This window comes from Eumetopias jubatus, unplaced genomic scaffold, assembly GCF_037043125.1.
Source record: "Eumetopias jubatus isolate StellerSeaLion01/CBP00866 unplaced genomic scaffold, mEumJub1_p1.0 scaffold_5, whole genome shotgun sequence".
NCBI lineage: Eukaryota > Metazoa > Chordata > Mammalia > Carnivora > Otariidae > Eumetopias > Eumetopias jubatus.
The window spans coordinates 88,155,791-88,182,353 of record NW_028274811.1 but is presented as its reverse complement, the minus strand read 5'-3'; the positions used below and the strand labels follow the sequence as shown (position 1 = coordinate 88,182,353).

The 26,563-nt window shown below is 34.2% G+C and overlaps 1 protein-coding gene across 6 annotated transcripts in view; it reads right to left on the bottom strand.

Moving 5' to 3' along the window:
* APC (APC regulator of Wnt signaling pathway) overlaps positions 1-26,563 on the bottom strand; it is a 129,193-nt gene that overhangs the window by 52,994 nt on the left and 49,636 nt on the right. For 2 of the 6 annotated variants that reach the window (XM_028102697.2, XM_028102698.2), the window contains exons 2-6: positions 24,650-24,802; positions 15,474-15,558; positions 14,134-14,335; positions 8,052-8,160; positions 5,393-5,506 (exon numbers count right to left, since the gene is read on the bottom strand). In XM_028102697.2, the coding sequence (XP_027958498.1) occupies positions 5,393-5,506; positions 8,052-8,160; positions 14,134-14,335; positions 15,474-15,558; positions 24,650-24,784 (645 nt within the window). In that variant the 5' untranslated portion in view covers positions 24,785-24,802. Of the gene's footprint in view, positions 1-5,392; positions 5,507-8,051; positions 8,161-14,133; positions 14,336-15,473; positions 15,559-24,649; positions 24,803-26,563 lie in introns of those variants that run through there. The other 4 variants (XM_088023427.1, XM_088023428.1, XM_028102699.2 and 1 more) reach the window with 3 other exon arrangements.

Below are 26,563 nucleotides of genomic sequence, written 5' to 3'. Positions count from 1 at the left end.
TCGGGAAAAGCTTTTGTTGGTGGGCGGGACCTGTAGTCAAACCACTTGTCTGCTTCCAGCCCACTGCTGGGGCCTCCTCTGACTGGTATGTGTGATTATCTTTCCCTTTCTCTGGGGTAGGAGTCACTTTGGAGTAGTGCTGGCCACTGTAGGGGCTGCTTGCACACTACCAGGCCTCTGGCACTGCCTTGTATGGGCTCTGGCTAAGAGAGTATTGGAGAGGGCAGGTCTCCCATAGCACAGAGCTGGGGGGGCAGTGCCAGCAAGCTCTCTGTGCCCCTAGTCTTCTGTGGGAGGGGCTCTGCAGTGCTGGGACTAAAGCTGCCTGACGGGCTCCTTAGAAGCACAGCCCAGGAGTGCGTGGGGTAGCGGCGGGGCGGGGTGTCCACCAATAAAATCTTAAATTAAAAAATTTAATATTTAAAAGATAAAAGTAGGAAATTGTATTTAATATTCCTCTTGGTTTCTGTATTGCCAATACGTCACTAAATCTTGAAGTCGTTCTATATCTTGATACCCACTGTGGTAGAGGATTTCTAATAACACAACTCCTGTGCTTCTGTTTCTCAAAATGAAAATGGAAAAATCCAGTAGTATTTCTTTCCTTTTTTTATATAATAACCTTGAATATTGGTGAAACTATGCTTAATAACAAGTGCTTAACAGTTCAGGGTAATATAGTTGGTATGACTTTTGAAAAATTGATTTAAAAAAATTTTAAGAATAATACAGTTCAATACAGATTCAGGATAACTCTCAACAAACTGGGAATAGAAGGTAAATTCCTTAACTTGAGGAAGGTTATCTATTAAAAACTGAGCAAACAGCACACTTAACAGTGAAACTTTAGAAGTCCCTTTAAAGTCATAGTAAGACAGAGAAGACCAGTATCACTGCTTCTTATTCAAAGATGTATTAGAATTCTTATGCAATATAAAGAGAAAAAAGAAAAAACCCAAACAACTGAAAAGGGCAAAGAAAATTACCTTTTGCAAATAATGCAAAAAAAAAAAAAATATGCAACTGCCATATTTGACAGTTTATATGGAAAATGCAAGAAAAATGCAAGAAAATCTTAAACTACTGAGATGATTTAATAAAAGAACTCAGGAAGGTCACTGGATATTTATTATTTAAATGTAATTTAGTAATTATAGTAAATCCCATTCACAACAGTAACAAAAACTATATGGTATCTAGGAATAATAAAAAAAGATGTATAAAATCTTTATAGAGGATATTATAAAACTTTATTGCGGGCCATAAAATTACACCTAAATGAATGGAGATATAAAATTAATAACAACACCTAATATTGAATGTTTACTATGTGTCAGATTCTAAGTGCTTTTATGTGTATTAACCCATTTAATCCTCACATTTCAGTTTAGCATTATATTTTACCAATAAGAAAACTGAGGCAGAAAATTTACCCAAAATCAGTGCTGATAAGTAGCAAGTGTGGAATTAGAACCCAGGAGGTCTGCCTCCAGAGTCTATCCTTTCAACCAAGAATCAATCTTTATATTGTAAAGACAGGAATTCTCTTCAAATTAATTTATAAATTCAATGTGATTCTAATAAAAAATGTATCAGACTTTTCTTTGAATTAGAGAAGCTGAAACTAAATTTCAGACAGAAGAGAAATAAGACAGACTATAACCACAATTTTACAAACAAAAATAGGAGAACTCACTCTACCAGGTACCAAGATTTATAAAACTACTGCAAATTAAACAAATGTGGTATCAGTGCAGGCACAGAGAAACTAAAAAAAATTAGTGGAATAGAGTCTAGAAATACCCAGCAAATATAAACTTACCATATGCCAGAGATGGCATTACTAATTAATGGGGAAATAGTGGAGTATCACATAAAGATAATGGGTAATTTAGTTAAAAACATAAATATGTACATATCTGTATGTTATATAGATAACTGATCATATATTAATAAAAACCAATACACTACTTAAAATCCAAGTTATATATTAAATAGTTATACATACATATAAAAATCATATACACTTGTGTTTATCTATGTAAAATTAAATCCCTACCTCCAAAACATACATAATTGCATGCTGGAGATGAATTAAAGACCTAATTGTAAAAATAAAACATTATAACTATTATAAATAATAAGAGGATAACTTTATGATTCCAGGATAGGAAAAGATGTATAAATAATTCATACAAAGCAAAACTATGGCAATATACTTAATTTAGCTCTATGACAAAAACTAATTTTTGTTATCACAAAGCTAAAATAGATAATGGATTTTACAGGGAGGGGTTGTGATGTGTATTATCTATAACACAGTGGTATCAAGAGGATATTAATAGATCTCTCAAATATTTAAGAGTAAGACATTTAACATAATAGAAAATGGGAACAAGATGAATAACAGAATGTCCAAAAGTCTAATAAATACATGAGAAGATATTCAACCTCAGTAGTATTCAAGAAAATATAAATTAGGGGCGCCTGGGTGGCTCAGATGGTTAAGCGTCTGCCTTCGGCTCAGGTCATGATCCCAGGGTCCTGGGATCGAGTCCCGCATCGGGCTCCCTGCTAGGCAGGGAGCCTGCTTCTCCCTCTGCTTCTGCCTCTCTCTCTCTGACTCTCATGAATAGATAAATAAAACATTAAAAAAAAAAAGAAAATATAAATTAAATGACAAGCTAATGTTTCATTGCCCACTGACTGTTAATTATGAAGACTGACTCACAAGGGCTGGAGACATACAGAAGAAACAGGATTCTCACATACTACTAGTAGAAGTGTAAATCGATAAAATCATTCTGAGTGCAATTTGGCAAACACTAGTTCAAAACACTCATACCTTATGGCCAGCAATGATGTTTTTAGGTATATACCCTAGAGCTGAAGTTGGCAAATTAGGGCCTATTAGCCATCTGTTTTGTTAATTAAGTTTTACTGAAACACAAGCATGCCCATTTGCCTACAGATGATCATCTATGGTTGCTTTCTTGCTACAAAAGCAGAGTTGAGTAGCTGTGACTGAGACCATATGGCCCACAAAGAATAACATATTTATTTTTTTATGACTCTTTAAGAAAAAGATTGCTGACTCTTAACTGAGAGAGATTCTTACACACGTTTACTAGATACGAATAAGTATGTTTATCAGAGTTGTTTTAACAGTGAAAAATTACAAACAACCTAAATGTCCATCAACCAGGAAACATATAAACTCTATTATCCATATAATTATAAAAAATTATGGTAAAATGGAAGTGTAAGGAACTTTCACCCCACCAATCCCCAGTCCCCCAAAATAATCTCCATTAATGACTTGGCATACATCTTCCCAGCATGTATACGGGAAAGTAGGGGCTACCATACTAGATGCCCAAATATGTGCTGAACAAATAAAAAATAAATAACCAAACTGTTAGCACAGACAGCTGAAGACGGACAATCTCACATAGGCATGGGCAAGAGTGGATTTTATTTTGAACTTCCCTAAATTGTTTACCAGTCATTTGTATGTGTTTACTAATCACTGCATTTTTTTCAGTAAGTTGATTACAGCCTCTACCCATTAAAAAGAGTTGCCTTTTTCTTATTAGTTGTAGGAATTCTTACATTATAGGGATAATGACCTTTTTCCTTTTATGTGTTAAAAATATTTTCCCTTAGTTTATTTTCTGCAGAATGTTTTAAAATTTTATGACAATTTACATTTGTTGTCCTATATTTTCTTTCATTAATTTTAGGTTTATTTTTCACATTTAGATATTTAATCCATTTGTAATTTTTCTTATACAAGATGTGGGTTAGAGATCTAATTTAATTTCTCCCAAATAGGTTGCTAGTTGTACTTATATGTTTATTGATTTACCATTCTTCCCCAAATTCACATATTTTTAAGGTACATGATAAAGATAAATCCTGAATTCTAATATAGTGAAACTTATGTCTTCTCTTTTAAAAATAGTGTTTTGTCTAGTTTAAGAAATCCTTTTTTACCCCAATATTAGAAAGATATTCATGTATATTTTCTATTGAAAGGCTTATTTTTATTTACTTTTTTTTAAAGATTTATTTATTTATTTTAGAGAGAGAGAGAGTAGGGGAGGGGCAGAGGGAGATGGGGAGACAGAGAATCTCAAGCAGACTCCCTGCTGAGCAGACTCACATGGTTGGATCCCAAGACCCTGAGATCATGGCCTGAGCTGAAACCAAGAGTCAGATGCTTAACCGACTGAGCCACCCAAGGCCCCCAAAAGGTTTATTTTTAAAGTTTTACTTTTGCCATTTAAGACGTTACTTTGATTGGAATGGGGGTGAGAGGAAATTAACAAAAACTGTATCATATATATACAAATTATAATATAACTAACTAGCATGGTAGTTGAGCCTCTAGCTCCATTGTGAAACTAACAGGTACGGACTGTAAAAGGTACCGTGGTACTGGTGTTTAAGTGTCTCCTTAGTCTACCACCATACTGTAGCATAAAATGAATATACATTATGTTTAGGTAGCTACCATATAAAAGGTAAAGACTATACTTTGAGGATGGAAAATGTCTTGTATTAGTGATTTTAAAACTACAAATAAACTTTTTAGAACACAAAAATGTATTTATACCATACATATGAATGTATGTACTCCCTTTTATTTACTATTCCCTTAAATAAAATCTTTCAAATAATGTTTTCTTACCAGTTTGTCCTAAGAGTTTTCCTTTTTTTCTTTTTTTAAATGCCTATACTTGCTTTGAAATAGACAAGGCAAACAGCAAAGCCTTCTCAGGGCTTAAAAACATCAGCCAGTAATATACTTATGTAAATACGAAGTGCTAAATTCAATAATGTATGAAAATGCTTAGCAAATAGCAAAGCTATTTAATATTCTTTCTTGACATCAGCTGAGGGCAGAAATACGGGAATGGTTTCCATCCAACTCATTTCACCTTTCCCACTATTCTCTATGTTCCCTTTCTACTTTCCTTAAATGAGGACTTCCCTTTTTTGCATACAAGTTAAAAAGCAGTGAAATATTCTGAATGTCATTACACATACTTAGATTACAAGAAGTAAAAATCTTAAAGGAGAAGTGAAGTTAGCTATTAGCTACCAGATGACCAGCATTTAACCCTTTTTCCCTCTTATAATTCCAGTGCAGAGCAGAATAGTATCAGGGAAATGAAATATGGTGGAGGCAGAATTATGTGAACATTGGTTATGTTGCCCAGCAGCCATGATAAATTATTATTTTGAAATAGTGCCAAAGTGAAGGTAGACTTATAAGTATCTTTAATAATAAAATTTAATCAATGTTTAACAGAGCTATAATTCATTACATTCTTAATAGCTCTTCTCTAGCCTGTGCTGTTTTATAGTTTAATAATAAATAATTTACCTGCGCTCTTTTTTCCATATCCTGGCAAGTACCTAGTTGTTCTTCCATTGCAACTCTGATTTGCCTTGCTTCATATTCTAATTGTCTTCTGGTCATATCTGTTTGTAAGGAAAACTAAAACCACAAATTAAATTAAAATGTTAATACCTCATGTTATGTGTTTATCAGGAAAAGCAAAGCAGCATATAAATACCAATAAAGAAAATGAATATCAAATATGTAAGTTATGGAGCATAACAAGATTATTTTTTTTACTTCAAGGAGTCCTAAAATTTGATTATAGGTGCTGGGCTCAGTCTGGGTCTCTGATGTAAAATGCTGAGTTGAAACACTTTTATTGCCCCACAGCCACAAATGGCTTTAAACTGTACTGATTCACTATATAATTGGTCCAGTTAGGGTAAGTCTTCTTCAGTTCCCATCTTCTGCACTGAAGAGGTATACTTTAATTATTAAAAACTAGCACATTAATGTGGACAACATAGAAAAGTCAAGAAACAGTCCATCATCCTTAAGTTTATACCTCAATTTAAGGATTGTTATAAACGAGCAGACTAAACAGAGAAAACCTCTCCCTTTGTAAAATGAAGAAAATGGGATAAGGAAAAGCTTTTGTTTAATACGGATAATCATAAATTGCAAAACAACACAAACTTTTTGCCGAAAGTGAAACAAAGCTGAAATAAACAAAAAGACGTACTTCTTCCTGCAGGGGGTGTTAATTCATTCAAAAATCAATTAACCCTCTAATTAAAATTCCAGGCACTGAGATAACTGCTAGGCATACAAAAGGATGAAAAGGAAAAGGTAATGAAACTTATAAACACATGCACCAAGAGGTAATAATAGCTAAAAGTCTGATTAAATGATAATGGGCCATGAAGGAAATGAAAAAGTGCGATAGATTTTTATGCTCTATATACTCAGCTGTGTGAGACGTGTCTGACTCAGAGTAACATTCTGTAGGCCCAAGGATTCCAAATTGCACTGTCAGTTAAATCAGGGGACCTCTCATCCTTTTGCCTTGCAATAATGCAGATGACATTCTACAGATAATGTATACCTATAGGAATACCCAAATTATGGGTTGCAACACAGATGAAATAGTCTGTATGTTATTTCTAATTCCCAATGAGACAGCTTTAACTCCACTTACTTATCCTTCACTTTCCAAAACCCCCTGCAAAAAAAAAGTTGAACATGACAAAGTATGTTGTAATAATGTGGTTTAGATCTGATGTTTTAAAAGTAATGTTTAATATCCTGATAATATTTCCATACGGAAGTGTTCTTAACTTGCTTTGCAATATTTATGACACACAAGCAGTTTACACCTGGTAATGTTGCCAAATGGTCTATAATGTCTTATATACACTATTAAATAAATATGATTATTTAATAAATATGGGAACAGTTTATTTGGCAACTCATCTTTGTTTCAGATATTAACCAACGGCTCTCAAGTTATCACATACATCTGAACTCTCTCCTAAACCTGACTGCATGCAGACAACAGGACTCTAAATTTTGTATATTCTAATTACCAATGTGAATGGTGAGCAAAACTATGCTTAGGTACTTTTTATTTAAGAGTAAAAATCCCACCAAACCTTCCTGAATTCCTATTCCTTGTTATGTTCCTAATCCAAGAACTCTTCATTAACTGTTCTTTCACCATCTGGGTCTCTCACCCAGGAAGATGTCAAGGACATTGTCAGAAAAAGGGATCCTTTCTCTTCTTCTCAAAACCTTGTCTGATTGTTCTAGGAGACTATGCACCTAAGTTTCTGGTTCTAGCTCTGCCAGACAATGATCACTCAGGAAATCTGGTTAAGTACATGTTTTGAAAGTGTTCCTTCTTTCTACTTTTGTTTTTCATTTATTATGTCCTCTCAAAAGTGCTGTTAGAAAATGAAAAATCTAAGCTAACAGAGGACAATATATTTTAATTACCCTACTTTTTCTCTTTTTAAAAATTATAAGAAATATTTATGGACAATAGTCAGTTAAAATACATTCTTGCTTAAAATGATTAATGTGTTCCAGAACATTCAGAAACGTTCTTACATGTGTCACCCATGAGTAAAATAGTTGACATGAGAGTTTGGGTGGGGAAGGAAAGGCTGACAAGATTAAATTCTTTTTCACATAGTTATATTTGCAAAACAAACACATTTTAGTACTTGTAAAAAGTCCCAAGATCCTTGCCAAAAGATTTTGTCATTTATAATAACTGGAATAGCACTCAAATTATCTTCAAAGATGCTTTTATTGCAAAAACTATATGGTATGTAATTTGGTTCAAAAGATAGATGGTAATAAACATTTCTACAGAGTATGTTTGGTAATTCAATAGACAGAATAAAAAACCAGTTGCCTAGTTGAATCCTGAGTCCTTAACAATTCAAACTTAATAGATTTTTCTTAATTGGGGGCTTAAAGTAAGTATTTGCTTGAGCATAATGAAGTTTTATCACCTTTACAAACAAAAAGTCATTATTATATATTTGAGTTTAAAGTTATGATAAAGATAAAATATATTACAGTTTACAAATAAGTAAAAATGCGATTATCCTGAAATTTTTAAATGAGTAACACATACTTTTAAAAGATCAAAGTTATTAAAGCCTAAAGTAGGTCATAATGCTAAGTTACTTACATTTTCGGTTAAAGGGAGACTATCTATTCTTTTAGTGAGATTCTGAAGTTGAGCATAATACCAGTCTTTTTCCTTTTCTTCTTTGTCAAGATCAGCAAGAAGTAATGATCTGTTTATTAAAAAAAAGGTAAGTTTACACAATGCTAATAGAGTACATAACAGTAATTCTTATCAGTTGTAATTGTCATGTTCTCTATTTAAACTATAGTATTAATAATGAATAAGTGGAACATTTATTTATTTTGGATTTTTGAAGGTGGGACTTAGAATATTATAATCATTAAAATTTAAATATTAAAAAGTTTTTACTTTTTCACCTAAATAAGATACTCAACATCCTCACTAGAATATTTACATTTCAATCAAAGGCTTTCTTCACTTTATTTGTAGTCTGAGAATATGATGATGGTTTACAGAAAAAAGTATAGATATAACAAAACCCAAAATTAACATAAAAATAAAAAGTATAATAGAGGAGTAAAAAAAAGCAGTAGTTATACAAAAAACAAACCTAGAGTATAGGAAGCCACTGCATTGGACACAGATGTGGCTTTCAACTTCTCAGCAGCCAAAATAATAAGAAATACTTTGTCACTGTGCATTTCTCCAAGAAGACATCCAGATGGCCAAGTGACACATGAAAAGATGCTCAACATCACTCATCATCAGGGAAATGTAAATCAAAACTACAGTAAGATATCACCTCACACCTGTCAGAATGGCTAAAGTCAAAAACACAAGAAACAAGTGTTGGCGCAGATGTGGAGAAAAAGGAACCTTCGTGCACTGTTGGTGGGAATACAAACCCGAGTAGCCACTATGGAAAACAGTATGGAGGCTTCTCAAAAAATTAAAAATATGAAAACACTAATTCAGAAAGATATATGCACCCCTATGTTTATTGCAGCATTATTTACAATAGCCAAATCATGGAAGCAACTCAAGGTCCATCAATAGACGAATGGATAAAGAAGAATGGATATATATGTATGTATACCCACATATTCTTTATATATATATATAAAGGCATACCCAAACACACACACACTATGGAATATTACTCAGCCATAAAAAAGAATGAAATCTTGCCATTTGCAATATGGCTGGATCTAGGGAGTATAATGCTAAGTGAAATAAGTCAGTCAGAAAAAGACAAATACCATGATTTCACTCACATGGAATTTAAGGAACACAACAAAGTGATAAGCCAAAAACACAGACTGTAGAGAATGAACTGATGGTTACCAAAGGGGAGGCCAGTAGGGGGATGGTTGGAATAGGTGAAGGGGATTAAGAGTACACCTATCATGATGAGCACTCACTAATGTACAGAATTGGCGAATCACTATATATTGTATACCCTGAAACTAACATAACACTATATGTTAACTATATTAGAATTAAAAAAAAAAAGATTAGTTGCAGAAACTTTTTTTTTTAAAGATTTTTTTTTTTTTAAATAATTTATTTGACAGAGAGAGACACAGCGAGAGAGGGAACACAAGCAGGGGGAGTGGGAAGAGGGAGAAGCAGGCTTCCCACAGAGCAGGGAGCCCGATGCGGGGCTCGATCCCAGGAACCTGGGATCATGACCTGAGCCGAAGGCAGACGCTTAATGACTGAGCCACCCAGGCGCCCCTAGTTGCAGAAACTTTAAAAAAAATATTGTCACTGTGTCGCAATGAGAAGATATTCTGAGAGAGAAACTTTTTCTTAGTTTGGAATTTGAGGATGAATTTGCTATGTAACTCCTGAAGAATCCAATCAATGTCCTCAATAATATTTTATATCAAGTTACTCTGTATCTGATCATTTTAAACATAAATGCAAAATAAAGGTGTTCATGGGATAAAACTCAGGAGGTACAAAAAGTCTACGATTTCCTATCACGTCTCTTTCCCAGTGACCCCTATTATCATTTTTTTGTGTATATTTCCAGAGAGATTCTATTAAAAATGCAAAGATCTATGTGTACACTTACATGTACATTTTTATTTTTTTATTTTCTTTTTCTTTCTTTTTTAAAGATTTTATTAGAGAGGGAGAGAATGAGAGAGAGAGAGCATGAGAGGGAAGAGGGCCAGAGGGAGAAGCAGACTCCCCGCTGAGCAGGGAGCCCGATGTGGGACTCGATCCCGGGACTCCAGGATCATGACCTGAGCCGAAGGCAGTCGCTTAACCAACTGAGCCACCCAGGCGCCCACATGTACATTTTTAAACATGAACAGTAGCATAGTATTCTATGTATTGTCCTATAAACTTTTTTTTTCACTTAAAAAAATCTATCTAGGGAGATCATTCTGTGTCATAACATAAAAAGGTCCTATATATTTTTTGCTAGCTGTATAGTATGCATGAATCTATAATGGGATACACGGTAACTAGTTTCGTTTTAGAGGGCATGTAGGGCCTCTCTAATCCTTTGCTATTATCAACAATGCTGCACTGAATATGCTTATACATAACCCCATTTCACAAATGTGCAAGCATGTATGTAAGATAAATTCCTAGGGTATGTACCTTTTTAACTTACTGCTCTTATTAGATATTGTACCAATCTATGCCGCTACCACTTTTACCAATATAAATGTTTCATCAAACTTTATTTTTGCATAGTTTTTTAAAACAGTATATCATATGGTTTTAATCTGATTTCTTTTAGTGTAAGGTTAAGCATTTTTTTCAAGTTTAAAAACCATTTGTGTTTCCTTGCCTATAACTTTTTCTTACTTATTTATAGGACCTCATCTATATTAAGAATGATTGTACTTTGTTGGTTATATGGGCTTTAAATACATTTTCTCTGTTTATCACTTGTCTTTTAATTTTGTTTATAACGTTTTTGTCATGTAGAAAATTTTGATTTTTTTTGTAGTCAAATTTATGGGTATTTTCTATTATCACTTCTGGAGTTTGCTCATTTGCAGAGATGATCCCCACTCTAATACTGTTACTTTAAAATGCTGTTTGATTATATTGTTTTGCAAAATACGCATGCATATAAGTGTGTGGAAGGTTATATACTTGCTAAAATTTCCTTTCTTTTACTGAGAAACAATAAAAAAATAAGAAATAAGCCTTCATTTTTGATGTGGCAACTGGAGCAGTGAGGGAATCCATGGGAAGACAGTAAGCCCCTGCTTATGATGTAGCAACCTTGGGGGGAGTACAGACCAATGAGAAGCTGCCTCCTCCCTCCCGTTTCTGACAACAGAAGCAGCAGAAAGCACCATAGAAAGCCTAAACCCCTCTCACAAGCTGGCATAAAGAGGCGCTCTGATTCTATTTTACAGTGCTCCCTGGTGAGAACCTGCAGGGCCTACCAGGACTTAGCTGGGGAACAAATGGAGATGCTACTATTTCCTCTGATTATTCTCCAATAAATAGGCTCATTAAATAAGAGTTGGGTGTTATAAGTGCTTAAATTGATAGGCCAATGTTAGTGGTGGTGGTGGAGTGATGGGGAGGCTACAGAGAATAGGGACAAGCTGTTATTGTCAAGTTTAAGATGGAACTATGGAAAAACGCTCTGGGGAAGCCAAGGTTACAGTATTTTGAGCCAAAATGTTAACAAGTGGTTAAATGATAGTGGTTGATCACAGTGCTTAAGGCTCAGAACTAAAAACAGGTCTAGACCCTAACGCAGGTAGGTCTTTACAGTTTAGACTTCTTTTAGTGATTGTTAACAGTCTTCTTTAAAATGTAAGTTTTGTGTTATTTTAGTCCTCTAGCTAACTTAGGGTCACCTAAAAGAGCATGGCATATATGTACTAGGCATTTAATAAATATCTGTTAAAAGAGCCAATAGCTAACATGATAATAGCTTACATTTATTGAATGTTCTAAGTATTAGACATAGTGCTAAGTATTTTTTTTTTTAATTTAATTTAATCTTCACTACATCCTTTGAGGTAGTTATTCTTAGGCTCACTCTTCAGACTGGAAAACAGGTTCAAAAAGGTTATGGAGCTGTGTAGCTGGGTTTGAACCTTGCCTTGACTACTTTCTAGCACTTATCTTGGGTAATATAGAAAACAAGAAAAAAAGAGATAGAGAGTATATCTATGACTTAAGAGAGGGAAAGAAAGGATAGAAAAACAGGTGAGAAAACGATCAAAGAAATAACATAAGGGAATTTTCCAAAAGCTGAAGAAAATAAGTTTCCAGATTAAAAGGGCACAGTGAGTACCCAGCATGACGAATGAAGAAGACTCATATACTGAGACATTCTAAAGACTTTTAAAGAAGAAAAATGGTGACCTTCAAAGGAAAGAGAATCAGGTTTGCATTGAATTTCTCATCAGGCATTGATAATGAAGAAGGAAAATGAGTTTGAGCCTAGACCTATCTAAACTATCAATCGAGCATGAGAGCAAAGTAATGATTCTGTCATATATGCAAGGACTCAATTTACCTCCCTCCAAAACAGTGAGAACCAAGAGGGCCCAAGATATATCAGAACTACACACACACATACTCTCTTCTCTCTCTGCTAATAAACTTGGGACTTTATCTACATGAAGCAAAACAAGTTCCTAGGAAAGGGGGTATGCTCACATGCCTTTGTCTCTTCACAGAGCTCAAAGAGTACAATAGATGGAAGACTGTGGACCCCAGTTAGCTTCTTACTATTCACGATAGTGTTTCCTATACCGTCATACAGAAATAGTCCTGGTTCAAGGTATGACACAGAGACTCATATAAACTCAAGATGAAAGAAAGCTTAACACTACTTCTGGTCCAGAAGATTACCCTATTTTTACAGATGGACGCACCGAAAACCAGAGAGAAAGTGGTAAAAGATCTTTTGCCTTTTACTTAGATATGCTGGACATTATTACACTAATAACCACTTTTCAAAACTGTGCAAGGTAGAACCATATCCCTATTTTACAGGAGAAAATGACACAAAATTTAAGGACATGACCAAGATCCCAGAGCTAATATGTAATGTTTATACATTTTAACATTCTTGAATGTTTAATAGAATTTTTAGGAGTATAAAAATAATGTTATTCATGCATTAAGGAATTCATAATCTTTTACACAACATTTGACAAAGTTCTTGATAATGATACATATTCTGGTATTTATAGTGAGATAATTTTAACTTCAGTAAGAGAAGAATTAATACATTAGCTGTGAGAAACCAGATAATATATATTATCAAAAAGTGTTTTTTAAGACACTGGAACTGATAAATTAAGAAATGTTACATTTGTGGCCACTTGTAATAGGCTTTCCCTAATGGAAACAGTTACCTCATACTGGTTCTCTAGTTAATTTATTTCAAAAGGTAACTCAATTAAAAATCAGTTACATATTTTAATGTGACCTAACTATTGTGATCATGTGCTTACTCAATGTACAGGGCATTTGAAGTAATTCATTTGAGACACAGAGATACAGAGAGAGAGCATGACCAGGGCGAGAGGCAGAGGGAGAGGGAGAAGCGGGCTCCCCACTGAGCCAGGAGCCTGATGTGGGGCTTGATGTGGGATCGTGACCTGAGCCAAAGGCAGACGCTTAACCATCTGAGCCACCCAGGCGCCCCCCCACATTTGAAATATTTAAGTAACAAAGTACAAGTCTCTTAGAATCCCAAGAACTGTCTCCTTTACATTTTCATATTTATTTATTTTTTAAAGATTTTATTTATTTATTTAATTGACAGAGAGAGAGAGAGAGAGAGAGAGAGAGAGAGAGAGAGAGACAGCGAGAGGGGGAACACAAGCAGGGGGAGTGGGAGAGGGAGAAGCAGGCTTCCTGCCGAGCAGGGAGCCCGATACGGGGCTCGATCCGAAGACCCTGGAATCATGACCTGAGCTGAAGGCACTTGCTTGACCGACTGAGCCACCCAGGCGCCCCTACATTTTCATATTTAATATTGCCTCTTTACAGTTTTAGATTTAATATAAGTATGATCAGTAACATACTATCTTTGAGTAAGTGTAAAATACTCTTAAGTGTTACTGATCATCTGCCATACATGCTTCATAATTCCTATCTTTTATTACAAAATGACAAAATAATAGTAAACACTGGGAGTATACAAGTTTACAACTTAATGAAGAAAATTTACCTCTCTTTCTCAAGTTCTTCTAAATAACCGGTATTTTCTCTGCTTCCGTTTACAAACCCTCTTCTTGGAAATGAACCCATAGGCACAGGACTGCACTCTCCTGAACGACTAGATACAGATCCTTCACGGCTTCCGTAAGAACGGAGGGACATTTTTGACCGTAGTTTCACTCCAGGGAAATTACTGCTATCTAAGTTAAGTTCTAAATGAAAGAGAGACAGGTTTTTATGTAACAGCTGCTTTAAGTGGTCGAAAATATTGCGAGGCAATTGTCTTAAAAATAAAATATTAGGTTCATATTTCAGTCCTCAAATTTGAACCCATTTTATAATATAATATACGTTATATATATTACATAAAGCCTGTGGAAGTACTAAATTATGGCAGCTATGGAACAGCAAATTTATGCAAGGAACAAAGAATCCTTATCACAAATGCTGATGGTCTGAAATATTCACTGACTTCTGGTTCCAGGTAGAATTGCAATATATACAAATTATCAAATCATTAAAAAAAAGTGTTCACTGCAACTCTAAGTTTTTAACAGAGGAACCACAAATACACATGATTGAATAAACAATTATTTAGGAAGAGAATGACTACACTTTCCCTCCAAAGTAGCTTGAGTCAGTGGGGGGAGAGAGTATGTTAAAGGAAAATCGACAAAATATCTTTCCTTAGATTCCTGCTAAATAATAATATATTTTAGGACCCAAAGGTAATTTCTCAGTCTAGTTTCAATCATAATAATCAAGCAATTTCCCTGTTTTGATATTTGAATTTTTAAGCAACAAAATGAGAAAGATTTTTTAAAATTCTACTAAAAACTGCATATAATCAGCTCATATATCTGAAAAGATAAAGCAATTCTATCCTGGATGGAAGAGAGGACACTATTCCTTCAACTAAGGCAATAGGCCAGTCTGTGGTGTGCAGCTTACTAAAGGCCTATATAGTGACTGGCAGAACAGCAATGAGCTTTAAAAAGAGCTAAAAATGATCAAATAAGGAATCTGAAGTAGTTGATTTAAAGCCAGTTAAATGTTTAACTGAAGGAATGACAAGTAAATACACAGTTTACATATCTGTATTTTAACAACTAAATCGTAAAAGATAAGGCTGATACATATTCCAGTATTTGTAGTGACATAATTTTAACTTCAGTAAGAGAAGAATTAATACATTAGCTATGAGAAACCAGATAATATATGTCAAGCAATGTTTGAAAGCAAGAAAACTGAAAGCAACATTCAAGTCAAGAGAACTTGTATTTGGATATACACACCTAAAGTTGACAAGTGGAGCTTAAAAAATTATTTTAAAACTTTTAAAAAATCTACCTTTGAGACGCTCTAATAAATCAATCTGTCCAGAAGAAGCCATAGCTTCATCTTCAATACTTCCTTGTAGTTGTTTAAGTACTTCCTGCAAAAAAGAATACAATATATTACCATAACAAAATTCTAAATAACTTCTTGAAGATATGATTGTAAGTTTCTTGACATTTAGGTGTGCTGGGGAAAAAAGTTTCAGATGAATGTGAAAATATATCTTAACCTATAAAGCACTTTACATACATTATCTATTATTAATTATGAATAATAAACTATATCCCGACAATAGTGATATTTCATGATAAAGGAGATTATGGGGAGCCTCCATAAGATACATTATCCCTAACTTTTAAAACATACAAGGTGAATTCTCATTTTTCATATGGGTCAATCAAGACTCAAAGCCCTATCCAAGCTCTAAGAGCTAGTTATGTGTTTAGAATCCACATCTCTGAAGCTTGCACCAATATGACCATGAAAAAAAACCAAATTAACAATTATAATATGCTGTTTTATTTAACACCCTACCACATATTCAAGCTTTTATATACCATATTTAAGTATTACTACTAGCATACCGATTTACATTTAGCAGATATTGAAATAACTGTATGCTCACTGCCTCCTGACTTTTGATGCCATTATTTCCTTTCCCATTTAAATCCTTCTCTTGATAAATTTTCCTCAAAGAATGTTGGAAACTGTCATTTTCCACAAGTTTTTCTTCATGTTCCTTAATAATAATTTATGTTATATCTTTCATATTTCGGGGCATTCCATTCAAGTTTTCAGCATAGTCTTTTTTGGCCAATTAGGTTTCCAAATGCAAGACAATGTTCTTGAATGTTTATGACCTTGTAACTATGGGCAGTATTCTCCAAAATGAAAAATGATCCATAAACAGAATGAAAAGGAAATCTTTCAAAAAGTGAATGAATGCAGCAAAGGCAACTTTACTGGTTTACCTTGACAGTGACATGACTGGCATTAAAAAAGAATGCCTATGTTAACAAGAAATAGACTGTGGTCTTAAGATCTGACTTTCAAATAATAGACCACGTTCGAGGTTGAAAGGCTTCGATAAGTAGATACAGGAACATGGAGGTGACTGATACCATGTTCAGATTACTATGACTGAAATGTATCACATCTGTGGGACAGGAAACAAATTTGTACAGGGATGCCATCTTTGAATGAATGTAGAGTACTCTACAACATCTACTATAAACTTCAGGACACCATTGCTTCCATAAAGCTCAAGAACTATCATTCTAGGCTATCTGTGTTTTTCAGGATCCCAATTCTTCCATCCATCCACTGCTACTACTTGTAGTCCTTCAGTGATCCTTATCTTATCTCTATTTCTTATACTCCCCGGTCTTGCAATTCAACAACTACCCTTCCGCAGGTAACTTCAAATTATATGTCTCTAATCCTAACCTCACTTGCAAACTTCAGATTCAGTTTTCCAATTTGACTGATAGATGCTTTACATCTGGATGATATGCACTTCCTATGTAAATGTCCAGAACTATCATTTTGTGCCACTACAATTTGTTCTTTGCCTTGTATCTTGTCAGTTAAATGTAAATAGCCTTTTCTTCCCCACTCAAATCCTTACCATCACCTCTTCATGTCACCAGTTAGTTCTCAAATTCTGTATTCAACCTCTAGTATTTCTCTTAGAACTCTTTTCTAGTCTTACTGTCATTATCCTGATTAGTTACCCTTCCAAACTACTAAAATAATCTCTTATATGGTCCTACCTTGCATAGGACTCTTGTGCTCAGCGTAAGTCTATATTTTATTTATTTATTTTTATTATTATTTCTTAGAGTAAACCTTTTAAAGCATAGCTCTGATCAGGTCTCTATACAAGATTCTTCTCCAAAGTTTACAATGGTGGTCTGAAACTTCAGTATGGATCGGAATCACCTGAAGAACTAGTTACAACATAGACTGCTCATTCAGTAAGTTTGGGATAGAGGTTGAAAACCTTCATTTTCAGTAAGTTCCCAGGTGATGTTGATGCTGAAAACAATCATCAAGATGTTACCAGTGGTATTCTAAGAAGGTGGGGTTATAAGCAATTTTTTGGCTTTTTTTTGGCTTGTTTTATAATTTTTCAAGAATGGGTATTACAAAAAATACTGTTTTTAGAAAAAGTACAAAGATGTAGAAGTTCAAAAACAACAAAAGAAATCCTTGGCATGTCATAGGACATATAAATTTTTCAAAACTAAAAATAATAAAAAATTAAAATAACATCAAAACCAAATTAAAAGGCCATGTAACGTTGGACATTCAACAATAAAAATCAAACTTACAGCATTAGCCATACAATGGAATACTATGCAACTGTAATATCACAAAATATTTAATGATATGAAAAGATGATGATATATTTTTAAACAGCATGCTGCAAAATATAATCCCATCAAATGCATGCCTGCACAGAATGTGCAGAGAAAAATATATACACTGTCAAAGGTTACCTCTGATTTAAAAAAGAATACAGAAAGAATTTTTAATGGGTGATGTGGTATCTTTTTGTCCCAACTTCCTAATTTTAAAAAATATTAAATATGCACAACTTGTATTAAGAGTTTTTAAAAAAAGTTTCTATACATATTGTCAGAAATCTATTGATAAAAGTTGTAACCATAAAGGTAAATAAAATTATTGAAATTTAAAGTTTAAAAATTTTTTAAAGACTCAATTTGGCATGTTTGCAAACTTCATATAAATGGAATCATACAACATATAGTCTTTTGTGTCTCATGTTTTTTGCTCACCAAATGTGAGATTCACCCATGCTGTTGTATGTATCAGTTAATTGTTTTTTAATGCTGTGTAGTAGTCCACCGTATGAATATACCCCAATTGATTTATCCTTTATCCTCTTGATGGGCATTTTGGTTGTTACATGTTAATAGGCTATTATGAAGAATGCTACCATGCACATTCTTGCACATATCTTTTAGTGAACATATGTACTCACTTCTCGAGTACGTATCTGGGAGTCTGAATGCTAAGTCATAGGATTTAACTCTAAAAGAAACTGCCTAATTGTTTTCCAATGTGGCTGTACTATTTTATACTCCTACCAGCAATGTATGAGCATCCTGATGTTCCACAAGTTGGCATGATCAGTCTTTTAAATTTTAGCGATTTGAATGAAGAGAAATAACATTTGTATTTCCCTGATAATGAAGGATACAGAATCCCTTTTATGTGCTAACTGGCCATTTATCTCCCTTTTTGAACTGTCTTTACAAACTTTGGCCATATTTTTAAAATTGGACTTTCTTTGGTTATTGGTTTGCAAAAATTCTTTATATATTCTGTACTGAGTTCTTTGTTAGATAAATGTACTGTAAATATTTTCTTCCAGTCTATGGCTTGCCTTTTCATTTTCTTAATGAAGTCTTTTGAAAAGATTTTAATTTAAATTTAGTTTTTAATTTGGTGAAGTCCATTTTACATCTTTTTTCTTTTATGTTTAGTCCTTTATGTGTCCTAAGAAATCTTGCCTATCCCAAGGTCACTAAGATATTATCTTGTATCTGCTTTTAAAAGCATTACAAAAGATCTTGGTTTTAATGTATCAGTTTTTTCTTTTATGTTTAGTGCTTTGTCATTCTGTTGAAGAAATCTTTGCCTACCTAAAAACATGAAGCTGTTCCCTATGTTTCCTTCTGGAAGCCACCATTTTGTCTTTCACACTTAGGTCTATAATCCATCTTGAATTAATTTTTGCATATATTATGAGGTAGGGCTCTGAGATCCTTTTTTTTCTTTTTCTTTATGCAAATATTTAATTGCTCCTGTACCACTTATTGAAAAGACCACCTTTTCCCCACTGAAATGCAGGGATGCCTTGGTCATAAATCAAGTAACCACAAATGTGCAGCTACTTTTCTCCACTCTATTTTTGCTAGTCAACTAGTCTAATCTATTATCACACTGGCTTAATAACTTTGCAACTTTACACTAATTCTCAGCCATTATCTCTTTAAATATTACTTTGGCTCCATTTTCTATCCCTGCCCCTTCTGACACTTCAGATTTGCCTGTATCTATTTGCCTGTGTCCCTCATAACTCTTATGTACCGTTTTTTAAAAAAAATGTTTGAGAGAGAGAGAGAGAAGAGAGCGCGCGTGTGCGCACATACTCCCAAGCAGGGTGGAGGGGCAGAGGGAGAGGGAGAATCTCAGGCCGACTTCCCACTGAGTGCAAGGCTCGATCTCATGACCCTGAGACCCCGACCTGAGCCGAAATCAAGAGTCAGACCCTTAACTAACTAAGCCACTCAGGCGCCCCCATACTGTTTTTATTCCCATTTTTTATCTTTCTGTGCTTCAGTTTCGATATTTTCTATAGATTTACCTTCTCACTAGTTTATTAATTCTGTGTTTACAAGCCCATCTAATAAGTTATTAGTAAAACTATTTTTTGGGTTTAGACTACTTATTATAGATAAAAATTCTTTGTCTAAATTTTCTGAATTGTCATCCATTTTATTCAAATCTTTTTTTAAGACATTTATAATAATACGTTAAAATCTTTGCTAATTCCAATATCTAGATCACCTTTGGATTTGCTTCTATTAACTATCTGTTCTCTTAATGATCACTCATTTTCCTTTTCTTGGAACTTTTAGCTGTATGCCAATCATTATGTATACAGAAAAAGACTTAAGATATATTTTCCTTTAGAGTTTGCCCTTTCCACCATTGGGGTCTTACCTCCTCCATCCAGTCAGGAACTAAAAATGGGCTGCAGGTGCAGTTCAAGCAAAAATTACATCTGATTTGACTTGCCAAGTTCCGTGAATGTGCCTCTAAAATTAGACTGAAAATAATACAGGTTTCTGTCTCCTCAGCCCTTAGTGTACTACCCTCTACAGACCTCAAATCTGATGTTTATCTTGAAAGGAAAACCAGCTATGTTTAATACAGGCCCCTTCCCTCTGGTGAGTCTGTGTCTCTCAAGCACTGCAAGATTATAGAATATTTCACTTTGCCTTATTCTCAGGTGGTACCTGACTCCTTAGCCCTAAAAATTCTATCTTTTGGATGTAGTGAGCTTGGGTCTTTAATTTTCTACTCCACAAAGTTAAAAATATGGCACATGTCTTGAGAAGGAGCCCTCTTGTGTGAAAGCAATGTGTCTTTCCCATAGCAAGACTTTGCCTTGTAACATTTAGCTTTCCCGGTCCGTCCCTAGCATCCTTCACAAGACACAACCAATGTTCCATGGGGAAAACTAGCCATGCATTTGCGGCTCCTCTAAAATGTCAATACTTCATATCTGGCCACATGTTTGTCAAGACCTACAACAGTTTCCTTCCTCCAGTGGAGTCCTGCTTGTGCAAGCAATGAACAGCAGCCTGTGCTCAGAATTAACAAATATCCCTGGGGAAGAAAATCACCAGCAGTGTCAGTTATTCTAGAAAGGGCTCTTTCCTCTTATCAAGTTTAGTTAATACAGTCCTCGATGACTCCACAGTTCTGTTCTCCAACGTCTTTTAAAGTATGATTTTTGTATTTTATCCAGTGTTTTTTAGTTGTTGCAGTAGGAATGATTCCCTGGAGCTGAGTACCGCATTCAACCTAAAAGAAGTAGTCATCAATTTCAAAGAGTTTTTTAAAAAAATGCGACACAACTGCCAAGTAATTCCAAATAAAATATTTTAAAAAAATGCTTTGAGAGGGGCGCCTGGGTGGCTCAGTCGTTAAGCATCTGCCTTTGGCTCAGGTCATGATCCCAGGGTCCTGGGACCGAGCCCCGCATTGGGCTCCCTGTTCAGCAGGAGGCCTGTTTCTCCCTCTCCCATTCCCCCTGCTTGTGTTCCCTCTCTTGGTGTGTCTCTCTCTGTCAAATAAATAAATAAAATCTTCAAAAAAAATGCTTTGAGAAATGGCAGCTTTTAAAATTAGTATGCAATTTTGGGGAAGGAGAGAATATTCATTTGTATTTATAAATCCTGGAAGTCTGGATTTAAAAAATTAGTTATTTACCTTATATAACCACACATTATTTCTTAAAATATTTTAAGAGTTTAGAAACATTAAAAGATTATTTATTAGAGATGAAATGTTCTCTGTGGTGATATCAGTGAAAAGAAAATATTTATCAATGAGCAACTGTGTCATTTCAGGGAGGCTGCTACTTGATCCACTTCTGTTTTTGTCATTATATCAGTTACAGATTCTTTTCATTACCAAATACAAGTATATTTGATAATTAAATCTTCAAAATAAATTATGAAATGTGTCAATCTGAGCTTTTATTTCTAATTTCTTCTTACACTCTGAAAATAAGATATTCTACATGTATATGATTTTGCAGTTATAATTTATAAAATTTCATTCTGTCAAAATACAACAAAGACATAAATAGTTCATTACTAATTTACCTACAGATAATTTTTTTTTTAATACCAGGACATCTCTCAGCTTAATGCTTAACATCTCTACATGACCATGGTTTTGTTGCTATGCTCAGCATTTTAAAGTAAATCAAGTTGAGTTCTAGCCCCCAAATTAAAAAGTACAGTATGTAATTTCTTTTAAATTTAAGCTACAATTCCTGCATTTATCTAATTCCAGGTCATCTAAATCCCATGAAATCTCTATTTAATTTTACTATATTTTTACTACAGATAATGTCAAACGTAAACCTAAGTATAGAGAATATAGCAATCTCCCATGTATCCTCACATCCCACCTCAATCATGATCAACTCATGATCTTGTTTCATCTATATCCATACCCACTTCCTCTATTCCCTTCCCTGACTCAAATTCATTTGGAAAATAAATCTCAGACATCATATTACTTCTTCTATAAATAATTCAGATATATATTTAAACAGGGATCCTTTCTAACCACAACCACAATGCCATCATTACACCTAAAAAATAAACATTTCCTTAATGTTTTCAAATACATAGGGTTCACATTTCCCTAATTAGTTGTACACATATTTCCCTGTCACACATACAAAATATTTTTATAGTTTATTTGTATCAATGCCTTGTAATCAACAGCAAAACAGTATTCTTTTTTGCCACTAGATGGTACTACTGCATAAATTTCAGAAATCCTTACATTACCTAGTTGAAGAGGACCCACCTTGCCTTTCTTTGGGGCAAACAGGTTAATGAACAGGAAACAGGATTCAAGATTACATAATGTATTCCAAAGAATAATATGTGATTTTGGGTAAACAACCATTGTTTTGGATTAACTAATCCAATGTGGGAAGTGACAATGTTTCCAAGTGTCTTTTCACAAATCAATATTCTAAGACAAAACAAATGGTCATGGTTCCTGCTCTTGAACAGCTTAAATCCTCTTAAGGAGAGATACATAAGTAATTTCATTATAAAGTTGTAACTGCTATGATACCATATGCCCAATCCTAAAGAAATAAGTGGATGGCTTTGCAAGGATGTCTGCAGAAGCACTTGCTGAGTAATTATCAATTCATGGTTGAATTCAGACATAAGTGTCAATATTCATGATATACAATATGATATACCACATGGATAAGTGGTCAACCCGATATTCCATTGTAGAAATTTAAGGGTCTAACTTGTATTTTTACTCCAAGACATTCCTATTCAACATGGAGATGGGTCTAAGGGTAGGTTAAAATATCTCCCAAAAATAAATTTTGAATTTGTTCAAGTAGTTAAGCAAAAACTTAAAACGGATCTCAAAACTGTGCACTATAAAACATCCAGATAGGCCTGCCAAGAGGAATTCTTTGCAAAATATACCTCCCAAAGTAGATAAAAGAGTAGTCCTGTTGGGAATTTTACTCTTTTTATCTTTAAACTTTTAAAACCACATGCCATGTACAATAATTTTAGATACATTGTGTTGATCAGTATAGCAAACTATTCTTTTTTAATATTAGATAACTGATTTGGCTGTTTTTAAGGTCACTCACAGTTTGTGGTGAAAAAACATGTTTTCTTAAAGTCTACCTTATTTCCGAAAGGACTGGAGGTAGGTATCTTGGAGATTTGTCCTCACTGAGGACAGTTTTTAACCACAGAAATAGGTAATTAGAGTAGGAAAGATTTATGAATAGATAGAATAGTACATATGAGTAAAAGGCTGAACTGTTATGATATTGACAATAAAGAGTAAAAGGGGAGCAAAAATGGTTCAGTGATGTACAGAAGCTTGAAGAATCAGGGAGACCTCAAAATGCATAGAAAAAGAACGAGAAGAAAATAGGCAATGAATAAGGAATAAGAGGGTAGTGAACAGACAGGAAGAATAGCATCAGGCACCCAGATGCTAAACAGCCAAGGGGCAGAAACAACACAAAGCAGGAAGAATTTTTAAAAGAGAAAGAGGTTAACAGTTTTGTTGATGAATCTCCAAATCTATAAAGTTATTAAGTTCAGTGAGAAGGGAATCTACCTAAGTACTGGAAATTAAAATGGCTAAAATTTTAACCTCAATTATTTTGAAATTAGAACATATCTATCCCACTGCAGACTGAATATTTTATAACTTTCCTTGGAGGTTATCACAACCTTTCAATGGTATTCGGCAAACCAATTTCAGGACTTGAAGGAGACATGGAAATCATCTAGGCTACTGTGATACTTTTATTTTCCAAATAAGGCACCTGAAGTCCAGAAGGGTACCTAGAGGTGATACAGCTCGGCTTGTGGCAAAACAAAGAATAGGACCAGGTACTGACTTTCAGTTCTGAACCGTTCACAGTAGGGCATTCTGTTTTTCTTGATCATTTATCATTGCGGCACTTAAGTGGAGACAAGATCTGGGAGAGCTGGGGAGGAAGACTATATTTAATAACTGAGATATATTCTAAAGTTGTGAAACTAGTTTCTATGAATTATGCAGAACACCCAGCCTCAGTATAGTGATACTAAGGTTGGTCTCTTATTTTTAAGCTTAAAAATAACTAAGAACAAATTAGCCATTGGGTTTTTACAATTACTTTCTTTCTATGATTCGCTGGATTAATTTAATATATTTTGTTACATGCTAACTTTGCAAGAAAGAGTTTACATATTGCGGCTTAACTTAAAATACACTTTTAAGTAAGCAAAGTATCTAACCCCAAATTTGCAGAAGGGAACACTGAATAAAAATGGATAAACTACAATTAAAAGTCACAGTCTTGATACCTTCATATTAGATGCCTCAGTTTCCAGTTTTGTAAGATGATTGGAATTATCTTCTAGCTCTTGTCGAAGATTTGAGTTCTCCATCTTCAGTGCCTCAACTTGCTTTAACAACTGATCATATGAAGCTGCAGCCATCCTTGGCTACCCTTGGACCTATAAGGTTAAAAAGGATTTTGAAATTCACTACTAAAAATAACGTGGCTGCTTGTTTACAAAGAAAGGGATAAAGAAACAAAACTCTGGAGACATTTAATAACAATATTGTTTAAGCAGCATTATAGTTCTAAGAGGATGAAACACTAGAGTCTTAGCTGAAGACAAGGAGAACTAAAATAGAAGAGAACCTCAGTAGTGCTTGACTACATTTGCCTTTTCACAGGTAGATGAGATTTCTGTCAGGCTAGAATTTTTTTCAAGTTTTTAAAGATACTTTAACTGGTCTTACAGGTAAAACTTATGTAATGAAATGTAATCATTGACAAGAAGTTCATATCGGTAATATTATTTATGGATTTTGTTCAAGTTACATAATTTTAAAGCCAGAATGAATTAATGAGATTGGGTATTACATTCTATCACTTTGACAGAAGGCTAGTCTTAGATAACATCCATGGTGAAGCAGTTCTGAACTTCCAAGAAGGCCTCATTAAAAAGGCAGCCATTGAACAAAATGGATACAAAGGAGAGCATTAGCTTGAGACTTCAATCTTTTTAATTGGAAGATGATAAGTAAGAATTACTAAAATAAAGTTCTACATTTATTAAAAAAGATGAATATAATAGGCCATGCTATAGCGTTATGTGGTCTTGGGACCCACTGTGCTCAGAACTGAGGCCAAAAGACACTTAAAGAAAATGGATCAGTTTAGAAGCAGAAATTATCAAAGAGAAGTGAGGCAGAGTCTGGCAATTAATTATATCACTGTGAAAGAAGAGGGAGAAAAGAAAGAGAAGATAGTCAGGTAGTTAAGAGGTCCTTAGCATGAATCAGAGAATGCTAGGAGGTAGATTAAGACTAACCAAGTTCAGAAGACCCAGATTCTCTTTTTAGTTTAATCCCAAACTCAATTTGGAATAAATAAAATTCTATCTTAACTCTTTTAGAGCTAAAAAGCATTACAAAAGTTTTTTTTTTATATAAACAATACTTAAAGATCTTGACAAAAGAAAGTGCTTCTGTAATAAAATCCACTACACAAAATAAGGCAGACAGGTTTAACACTGGCTAGTCATGACAGTATTGGAGCTTAGCAACTGATGGCCTTTAACAAGGGAAATCGAAGGACTCAGGTCTAGCTACTTCTCCAATGAGTTAATGATAAATCTGATGCAACCCACCGTCATCTGAGGAGGAAGTGGGTCCTGGAAGGTGGGCAGTTATTCACAAAAGTTTTTATGATTGAAAACAATGAGAACTAGATTTGTGTTTGGAGACAAAAGTCTTAATTTTAGGGTTGGTCATGGTTTACTTTGCCCCTTCATTTTAATTCATTTCACTGTTTGTAAAATGGTTATCTACTACCTGAACAAATATAATTTACAGGGATACTGTTAGAAGTAAGGAAGAAAAGGCAGGCTGAAAAGTGCTATGTAAATATAAGTTATGTTATAAAAGTACACATGTAACATATCTTCCTTAGTAAGACCTAATTTCAATCTATTGTTAAAAGTTTCTGCCCCCTGCCCAAGGGATAAGAGGTAAAGAAGTAATTCTGCTACTTGAAAAGGATAGAGACATCTCAAAAATAAAGGAGAAATTCATAGGTATGATCATTTATCTGCTTTACGTCATCCCATTAACAAGCAGGTCTGAAAATATACAGCACATTAAAAACTGTTTAACAGAAGTGGGGATCTGACAGAACTTAATAATGCAAGCCCTGAAATTCTTTACTTCAAATAAAATTTTAACAG